This window comes from Chenopodium album, chromosome 1 (assembly GCF_948465745.1).
Source record: "Chenopodium album chromosome 1, dcCheAlbu1.1, whole genome shotgun sequence".
NCBI lineage: Eukaryota > Viridiplantae > Streptophyta > Magnoliopsida > Caryophyllales > Amaranthaceae > Chenopodium > Chenopodium album.
Window position 1 is genome coordinate 68,186,623 of NC_137834.1, and position 11,253 is coordinate 68,197,875.

General features: G+C 35.7%; 1 protein-coding gene across 1 annotated transcript; it reads right to left on the reverse strand.

Moving 5' to 3' along the window:
- Positions 1-620: 620 nt before the first annotated feature.
- LOC145634880 (uncharacterized) lies at positions 621-1,290 on the reverse strand. Its single transcript, XM_081686219.1, has 2 exons — positions 1,042-1,290; positions 621-947 (listed from the first exon to the last, which is right to left on the reverse strand). Exons 1-2 carry the CDS (start codon positions 1,288-1,290, stop codon positions 621-623), a joined length of 576 nt encoding a protein of 191 aa, XP_081542345.1.
- Between the last annotated feature and the right edge of the window lie 9,963 nt (positions 1,291-11,253).

Genomic DNA, 11,253 nt, shown 5'->3' on the forward strand with positions numbered 1-11,253 from the left:
TGGAACATACAACACATTCTTAAGAGACAGACCATTCTCAAGCCTAACATTCCCAATATGACTTATACTTGCAGTATGACCATTTGGCATGTTAATTTTGGGTTCATTTATACTTTTAACAACATTCAGCATGTTATCTAAATTTCCAGTCATATGGTCTGATGCTCCAGAATTAATAATCCAGCCATTTGTAATAGATTAAGCAAAATAACAGGACACCATACCTGCATATGAGATTTCTAACTCATCATCAGTATCAGGGGCAGCTTGCCTTGATGCTGTGGGCATCATTCTAAGCATAGCTTCTATTTGTTGCATAGTAAATTTGTTGCCTGAGCTAGTACTGCCGAATCCAGAATCACTCTGATTGCTGCTCTGCACAATTGCAGCAGATTTGCTTCCTCCTTTCTTGCTTTTGTTCCATTTGGAACTTGCATTACCACTCTTCCCTCTGTCTTTCTGTGGATGTGACTTAGCTTTAGGGTGACCAGATGGGTACCCAATCACTTCCCAGCATTTAACATTTGAGTGTCCCTTTTTTCCACATACAGTGCATGCTCCCCCTATCCCTTTACTAAACATAGCAAGAGATTCAGGTTCTTCTTTAGGCTGAGTGAGAATCATTCTCTGTTATTCTTCCTGTTCCAGAAAACTACATGCTGTTTCAACAGATGGAGAGTTCTCATCATCAAGATTTGACTTCTTTGAGGCCCGTAAGCATCATCCAGTCCATTGAGAAACTGGAAGAGTTTATGTTCTTCATTCTGCTTTCCCAATGCTGTGAGAATGGCTGCGACTTCAGCATTCACTTCTCCAATAGCTGGAAGAACATTTAATGACTCCAATTCCTCCCATATTGTCTTCATTTGAGTGTAATACTCACTGATTGAAATGCTTTGCTGCTTAGTTTCATACAACTCCTTATTGAGTTTGTATTTTCTTGAACCCTTCACAAGAGAGAACCTTTTCTCTAGTTGGTTCCAGATTTGTTGAGCATTGCTCACATACAGAATGGACTTTCGAATTGATTCTGAGACAGACCCCCAAAATCCATGAGATTATCATGTTATTACATGTATCCCATGCCTCAACCTTCACAGCATCTGAGCTATCCTTCACCAAAGTTCCAGTCAAAAACCCCAACTTTCTCCTAGATGCCAGAGCTATCTCCATAGACCTCTTCCATGACCTGAAGTTGGAGGATCCTTGAAGCTTCTCTATGGACTGGAAATTGTTTCCATCTGAGGGATGTAAGTATAGTGGACTAGTAGCATCTATGGTTGTTACCATTTTCTTCAAAGATTAAAGCTTTCTTGAATCTAATAACAGATTCTTCTAGATCTGATATGGAAAATAAAGAAAGATTGGATTTTTAGGCAAAATTGAGCCTATGGCTCTGATACCATAATGACAGAAAAAATGTTTCAGCAAGAAAAACGGCTATACTTGCAGAGGATCATTCCCATATTTTAGGGTATTTCTTCCATTCATTCTGTCTTCCTTACAAGGCAGCTTTCCAATATATATGGACACACCATCCTTACAAAACATGACATCTGTCCACTAAATCATCCTAGGAAAATACCAAACAGAAAATGCTATCACAAGACAGCTAGCAGAGCAAAAAGACAAAAAACAGGAAAGTAGCAGGAAATTAAAATAACAACAGCATACAGAGCATCAGCAGCAGCACACACATGCACCAACTTCTTTTCAACACTTATATTTGTGGTTGCAACTTGCAACTGATTTTTATTTTCTCACTTTATTCTAATTACCCTTAGTTGAATTTTAATTATGTATTTTTTTATGCTTTCAAATGCAAGAATTAAACTTTATCGATTTTCATTTTTTTCGGGTACCCTCTGACTCGACCCGGGAATTTTGGGTACCCGATATCCGGGTACCTGGATTTCGCGGGTTGGGGCATAGGCCGAGTACTTGACTACCCGAAAACTCGGGTAACTGCGTTCTCGAGTACCCGAAATCCCGGGTACCCGGATTTGAACACCCCTAGATTACACCATGGGTTCCAAGTGCCGCACCTCCACACCCCACGCTGCTGCCGCCGCCAAGAACGGTCAGCTGGCTGGTCGGCCACTTGCCGGCGACCCCAGCCGGCCACGACCTTCCCCTCTCATCTTCCTTCTTTTTTTCTCTTTCCTCTTTATTCCTTGCGTGAGACCACCTCACATGGTGCTCAGGACTGTGTGGCTGCTCTTCTACCCGCCGGAAATCGGCACCGCCGCCCCTCACCACAGTCATCATTATCATCATCTCATCACACCTTTCTCATCTCTCTCCTCTTTTGGTTTAACTAGTTGAGCCATCGCGCGCGATAGCCCAATAAACACGAATAGAGTGTTATTAATTTTAGTTTATAATAAATGTGTTACTAATTCGATTCATTTGTAGGTTGGGTTTTAGGTTTAGTTTTGAGAATTGATATTAAACTCTTTATGCGCGCGATAGCCCAATAAAGTAGAACCGAGTGTTGATAATTTGTAGTATAAGCAAACGTGTAATAGTAATTGCTATAGTTATTGTTAAAAATTATTGCTATTGTAATAAAGCAGAAAAAATTATTGCTATGGTTTATAAACAAATGTGTAAAAGTAATGTCGCGATAGCCCAATTCACAAAAACTGGATGTAGATAAATGCTTATTCCTATAAAGTATACAAAAAAATTGGTTGCGAATGTTAGTATCTAAGAGTTATGTTGTTATCGAATGCAAGTATTTTGAATTTTAAGTACATTTGGTACATTCGTTTAATGTAACTATTAATTTTGTTTTATAATTTGATTTTCTATTGAATATGGATATGAGCTCAATATTTGAGCTTCTTTATTTTTTAAAAATTAAAAATGAGTGATAATAAGTTTTTGTATATAAAATTAAACATAATGTATTAAAGGATACTATCACGTTATCTAATTTTCAATAAAAACGGAACACAATCGTATGAAAAATAATTAACCTTATGTTCATTTAAAATGATTTACAGATAATTTGTTTTAAAATGACGTTTAAGCCAAAAAACGATTAGCAGAAATCAGAAATCGTTTCAACACACGTGTATATAAATACCATGCATAATAGGAAAAGATACTTTCTATTTCTAGATTTTTAAAATGTAATTTTATTTATGCAAATATGGGAGAACTCGTACACAATAACAACTAAGATACAACCATTCGTGGCAAGGCCACTCCTACGATATCCTCATGGAGTAGGTGCTTTATTTTCGATGGCGGAACATCGAAATAAATCACACAATCCGATTGGATGACACCTAAGTTAGCCAAACTATCGGCCACTTCACCTAAGTTAGCCAAACTATCGGCCACTTTATTCCCTTCCCGATTACAAAGAAAAACAAAAACAGACCAACCCTCCCAATTTAATAACCTGTGACAATTATTTAACATATGACAGCACTCCCCTCTTTGGGTAACTGGATTCTTAGAGTCTCCACGCAAGTTTGATTATCCAACTGTAAGTGTAGCTTCTGTATGCCCATTACCTTTGCCATCTCAAGGCCAATCTCAACAACGGCTAATTCTACCTCGAATGCAGAGCATAACCCAAGAGGAGCAGCAAAGCCCTTGATGAAGATCCCATGATTATCTCTGATTACAGCCCCTGCTCCTGCCAGTCCTAGTGTACCATTTGAAGCCCCATCTATATTGAGAACAAAGAAGTCCATAGGAGGTGCTGACCATCCAATGAATGCTTCCTTCTTGTCCTTTTGATCAAGAAAGCTCCTTCCAGAAGAACCACTTTCATACATTGCGGCCTATGTTACATCAACACAGTTTCTGATAAAGTTACCAGGGTTGATAGGGATTTCAGCATTCCTTCCAAAACAAACACAATTTCTCCACTTCCAATTCCAACACAAGGCAAGAGAGAAGCAAGTTGGCCATTTTTCTGAATATATCAAACCATCGCTTTGAGATTCTTGCTAACCCATTCCTTTAGATTATTATTCCAAAAGGAAGGGTAATTAGCAGATGCATCTATGCTATGCCAAATTGCACGGGCTGCTGGACAGTCACTATAGCAAAACACTATGTATTGAATTGAAGAATTTCTAAAGTTGTACTATAATGACCAGAAATCACAGTTAAACACATTTAGTTTTTTTTTTTTTTTTTTTTTTTTTTTTTTTTTTTTTTTTTTTGGTAGGAGAAATTACTAATAAATTTTATAAAACCTTAAGTAAACACCACCTAATTTTCTATTTCAAATTGGAAAGATGTTAATTCATATACAAAACCGATGAATGATCCCTATCAAATTTGAAATTATCGTTTGCAACCATGAATCTTTATATAAATAAATAATGCGGTCATTATAGTTTTTATATAAAGAATATTTTTTTCATATAAAAAAAAAATAAATACAGACTGCATTATTTATTTTTTTATATATATAAAACTATTCGTTATATAAATAAATCGATCAAGCCACAAACCATGAACTCGTACCACGTACCGAATTGAAACATGAATCTGGTAATACTACTCCTGATTTATTTTCTCTCTCTCAACCCCCTCTCTCTATCCCAGCCCTTCTCTAACTTGGGTTCTTCTTTCTCGATGCATCCCTCTATCCATGCTCCTCTGTCGCTCTTTCCCATGTCCCTTTTTTTTCTCTCTTTCGCACACCTTCTCCCTTCCCCCCATATCTCTCCCTCTTCTCCCAACTCATTCCCATACCTACTTTTTCTCTCATTTTGTCTCCTGCCTCCCTCTCTCTCGGCCCCTTTCCGTTTCCGGTATGCCCTTTTCTCTCCTGGCATGCCCTCTCTTGACTCCCCAATATATAGATAATTTGGTGTCACATTTATCCATCATCCTTTATATTTTAATACTTGACTTATAAGGTTTTACAAACTTATTTAAAATCTTTTTCAAAAGTATTGTTTACCAACTCCAAGTTTACATACTAAAGATGATCCTCTAAACAGTTTACATACTAAATAAATCGTGCATAAGGTGTTGAACCCACATCTTATGCACGATAGCATAATGCTTCACCAATTAAGCTAATAGCCTTTATATACACACAAATTGCTATGATACAATCTTAAATACCCAAATTGCCTCAAATTAAACTACACACATCTGACATCTTAAAGCATGTTAATTGTAAAGGTTAAAGAATAAAGCAAATCAATCCATAATCTCTTTTTAGTCAAAATGTTATGAACTAAAAGACTCATAACTTCAACTTAAAGAACAAGATGAACAAAGGACAAAATAAATTTGATTCATGAGTACCACTTCCAAGGTTTGGGCGACTAAAATGGAGACATTCACATTAAAAAAAAAATAGTAGTAGTAATTAAGTATTAGTTCTTTAAATTACACCTGGTATTCACTTTCTTTTGTTATAGTAGTTAATACATTTACATAAAAAAGACTTAATAGGCAGCATAGACACATTACAGCAAGGCCCTAAGAAATAGAAGTAGGCAATATCATTGTAATTAACTATGGGATTTTCAAACATATTAGAGTAGTTGCATGAGTTCAATTGATTAAGAAATATTTACAAACAAAATGTAGCATACCTCTTTGACAAACTCAATAGGACGATGTTGAAATCGCATATCATACCTATAAAGAGCTTCCGAAGAGAACTGTTGTTTGTCGAGCCACCATAGCAAGGGGATCAAGTGCTTACTTGGTCACATGATAGATCAGCTGAACAAAGTCCATCCTGCAAAATTTCAGCCCAAACAATCACTAATTAGAAGCATGTAACTTCTTACACCTCCCTTTTAGTATATAGACCATAGTCAGATTTTGGAGCAAGTTAAGACCATTAATTTGAAGAAAACCAAACAGAAGCAATTGTCAACTAAAATCAGAGAATAGAGCTTATCAGAGTGCCACTTTATTTAATAATTTAACAGGAACATTGCAGATTAAGCAAATTAACCTGACACTTACTTGGATTAACGGAAAAGACTGGACATGAAGCATGCTAGTTTCAAACTCCAAGAGAGCAATAGCGAAAATAGATAATCAGCGCAGTACAGCTAAACTAACTTTCTAAGCCCAATAATAAAAGGAGTAAATAAATGACATAGCCCCCAAATTAATTACAAATTATAGGGACAGAGATAGAATCAAAGAGGGTAAAAACTCAGAATTTCAAATCAAAAACCCATATTCAAAAAGAAAAGAAAAATTGGAAACAAGCCTTTCAATTTCGAGAGTAGATTAAAATATTGATTCCGAAAAAGATGATGAAAATAAATAGAAAAAATTATAACAATCTTCTTAAAAAAAAATCATACAAACATAAATTACTCACAGATTTCAATTATTCAATTTATTTAATTTTTCATAGGCTGAATCTCTTGTCAATGTTTAATCAAGGAAATGAAATAGGTGTGATCTACCTGAGTGCTCAAAATGAAGGGCCAGGACTAACTGCAGAAGATACCACTGTAGTCCATCATCATCAACTCTTTCAAAAACTCAACGCATTAGCACAAACCTGTAAAAAGACATCAAGTCACTTGATTTAGCTAAAAAAACAGTAAAGAATATGAACCACAACTGTTGGTGATATGATGATATGTAGTTTAAATACCTGTTTCACCCTAACAAAAGATGTTGATGATCAACTTTGTCATTCTAAAAGTGGCTTCAATGTTAAAGATAGGTCATATTTTAAATCCGTTGCAATATACAACTTTGAATTCTGGACAACTAAGCTGCCACGTTCAAAACTTCAAATGATCTTCCTTGCCTACTTCATAAGTTCAAGTGACATATCTAGCATCATTAGGTCTTCATCATACATTTATTTCTTTGAAAGTCACTAAATCTTTCATGAATAGATATATTTTATCAGAGGAATTTTCTCTCACCCCTTAATCTTAATTCACATTTATCAACAATAAAGTCCATTATAGGTCAATTATCAAATTTAACACCCTGTCACAATTAATCAAATAGCAACAACATAATTGAACGTTACCCAACATAAAAGAAATTAAACGAAACAAAACTTGACAAACTCACCATACCGCCTTCAGCATCCTGTTCCCTAGCAAGTTCTTGTAGGAACCAAACAACACTACCTTCATCAGCAACCTCTTGCTTCAACTCTAATAATTCTATAATGAGACTTTCATCTCGATTAGGGTTAGCAAACGCTTCCTATACACACAAAAACAAAAACCACATTGACCCTTCCATTAATTAGTAATTACCCACAAAACCCATCATTACAAATAATTTACAACCTCTTAAAAAAAAAAAAAAATTCAACGTGATGATCAGGGACTTCCCGTACATTGCTCAAATCCTATAAATATAATTAAAATTTGCACATAAAACAAAAATTCAAAATATTGTTAATTTCCCACAAATATAACTTAAATAAAAAGCAAGAAATTGGGAAATTTGGCATGTAAAATCAAGATTCTATCAGGAAAGGTCATTGATATTGCCCCACCAAATAATGGGTGCTCAGTACATGCATTATCCACCATATTTTAAGAAAAAAAACTGCATTTCAAGCAAAAAGAAAACACAAAAATCAACCAATTTAAAGAGAAGACGATGAATTAAACTACGAATATAGTAATGAGAAATTGACAAAACCCAAAACATTCATACCTATCATACCAGAAAGTTGTTTTGCCACTTTTCATACCAGAAAGTTGTTCTGATAAAACTTTTTGCTTTGGTGTCTGCAGCGTATAAGAGGCAAATAGTAGCAGATAAGCCCGACCTTAGACAGAGTGAAGAAAAACAGTCTTTTTTGACATGGCACGTGCAAATTTGAAATCACAAAGCTAAAAAAATAGAAGCAAGAATAAGCTATTTATACTGAATAAATTTAACCTTAATAACGTATAAATTTAAAACTACACATTTGTATAAAAGAGGTGATGTCAATAATGTAACAAAAACTGCAGCTAGAAAGGTGCAAGCCAGATTGCCGATTCACGAGTCATTATGCTCTTCAAAAGATGATACCAGATTGTAAGCATTGATGTTGGTCTTATTAGTTACGAGTACCCTGTAATGCTAACATAAATATCTAGATAATCAAACATCAACATAAATATCAAGATAATCAAACATCACAGCGCACTTGAGCTATAAGAGAGTAATTTCATAGCACCGATGATATGTCATTGAGATTCTATGGCATCACAAGGAAAATGCATAAGCAGGTGCACACTTGCCTAATTATATCAATCCTATTCACTTTATTATACTCCTTATTTATCAGAACATATCAAACATCCAATCATATCTACTATGGAGTATATTTCAGCAGATCACACTACTAAGTTGCAGTCTCACACCACATTACACCATTGAAACAAAAGTTATCGACTTCCTTGTCAATCAACTGCAGTAAGCACAAGATAAACAACACCAACACATACAAACTCAGAAAAACATATTACAGATAACACAGATTTGCCAATGCCGATGATAATACATCGAAATTCTCCGAACCAAAGACTAAAACTACATAATTGGAAAATTTTACAGAACAGAAAATACCTCAAAATTCTGAAACAACCCAACAACATACATACTGTATTTCTTAGCAAATGCCTCAGCTTCAGCAATTGAATTCAATCTAACAATAGGCTCACCCGTCTTCTTCCTTGCCCAAGTCAGTATCTCCTCCCTAATCCAAAACTACATCTTAAAAATTTCCGAAAAAAATCCAAATTAAATATACCCTTCAAATTCAAATTTAACAAAACATAAAATTAAAATCTTACGCAAAAAATCCACCAGTATAGTGCTGAGAAGTGCCATTGATGAAAAGAAGTGCCAATTAGTTGCTGGTGACCAGCCCACCTCCCCCACCCCGAGCTTACCTACTCGCTAACCCCCAAATCCTCGACCCTACTCTTCTCCACGATCCTAATGCTCCGTCCTTAAACAATTTTTGTTCTTTTGTCTCTCCTTCCCCAAACACCACCACTGCTCCACCCCTCTCTCAATCCCCACCACCACTATACCACTCCAGTCCCATCCCACCACCAGAACCGCCCCTCCTCTTCTTGACTATTGCTGCCAACCTCCCCCTCACCCAACAGGCCAAACCTCCCACACAACCCACTAACCTGTCTCTATTCCACCCCTACCCTTCTACATCCCTGATTCCACCAATTTCCGACCACCGTAACCAATCCTCACCACCAAAAACTTCCACACCCACACACCCCACCAACGAGCCAGAATCCCCCACCTCACCCAACCACAACTCCCTTCTCCCTCACAAACAGCAGCCACCAGCAACCCTGGTGCCCTACTGCTGCTCCATCTCCTTGCACCAAACAGAACAACCCCACATCACCAATTCTTCAATTGCGCACCAAATCACAGCCAACGCCACCAATTACCGCCAATCCGCCACCCACAATCATCAATTCTATACCGTTTTCAACAATTTCTCCCTCCACCGTTGATTTTATTGAGATTCGGGATTGATGATGATGGTGAGCATGGCCTACCGTTGGTTTGGTATCTTCAGTACTAATATTTTAAATAAATTTACCCCAGTATAAGTATTAAATAAATTTACCTAAAAAATTGAATTTGTATCTTCTCGAGATCATCTCAAAGTTCTTCATTTCCAGTGAGCTTCTCTCATATTCAACCTTTACAATCCCCTGACCTACAGATCTTGGATCTGACGGAAAATTACTTGACCTTCCTCTGTAAAAGCAATAAGATGTTCAGTAAAAATCAAAGTAAAATCAAACCAACAGGCCTAACTTCTACCACAGCATTATTCATGAGAAGAGGATCAAAATTTAAAATTTATATTTTTAACTTCTGTTTATAACTTATGCTTCTTAATTACACTCAAACTTGTTATACAAGTTCCAAATTCAAGATACACTCCAAATCCAAAACCCTAGATTCGTACAGTTCATGACTTTCCTAATATTGCTATCTATGCCCCTAATGTATACCAAATTAACCAAAACCCTAAAGGACTTGTTTACCATCTACTCATAAGGACTTGAAAATTATCTATCATGAGGTATAAAATTTCATACTTTATGGGGCAAACAAATATAAATAAAAAAAATTTAATAACCCTTGAAAGCTAAAGCATATCATAGATTAGAAAAATTTAGAAATTTACCCATAAGATTAACACGAAGATGACTGCTAAGCTCCACAAAAAGCTCAAACATCGGACCTAAATCGCCGACACTGCCATGATGATAAAGCAAAGTAGATGAGGCTTTAGCGTTTACATACATAGCTACAGCTCGTTCCCCCTTTGAATTTGGAGCTTTAAAACATCAATGCCAGGAATTGACAATAATTTCTCGCCACCAGAATTTCATCAGAGATCACCGTGTATACATTAGAGCTGACAGAAAAAAAAATGAAAATTTAGCAGCAATTGATGAATTCACTCCCCCACCCCCGTTCTTTTTCTCTCTCAACAAATATTCCTGTTTCAAAAACCTTTCCCCCAAACATCTCCTCTTTTATGAAAACCTAAAAAATTTCCAGCTTAAAATCGATAATCCGGAAAAATTCAAGCCCAAAATTGACAACCTTGATAAAACTAAGCTATATTAAGACTTAGAGACCACCAAGACAAAATCCAAGTAAAAATTAGCAACCTAGAAAAATCTAAGCAAAAAATGCGATGACCCAGTTACACAGACCAAAATTATTGAATTGAAAATCGATCACCCAACAAAAAAAATGAGCTGAAAATTGAATACCTAAAAAAAAATTTAAGGTCATAAATCATAATCAACAACCTAAAAAAATTAAAGTTTGTATAAAGATGACCCTTTAAAGCTCAATCAAACCATGCAAAAGTAGGGGCGAAAGTTGAAAATAACGTAAGTTCTAATATTTTAAGGTACCCTAATATAAAATTGAATTTAACAATAATCACAATAGCTAGATTAACCATAGACTAATTTAGGAAAATTATGAACAACATATCAGAGTAATTGATTTCAATAGGAGTAGTATTTTTTTTCAATCCCAAGAATCTCTTTTTTTAGCCATGAAAAATAACCTAGTTCATCCCACACATATAACCCAATGAATCTCACATTATATCCCAAATTATAGGGGGGAAAAAAGCAAAAAAATTGTACCTTAATCGAGTGAACAGAAGACTACGATTCTCCATAAGCTTTTCCAATCCACCCCTCTGATTTCAACACAGTTATTCTAACCTAACAAAGGTATGAATAACCGACATCAGAG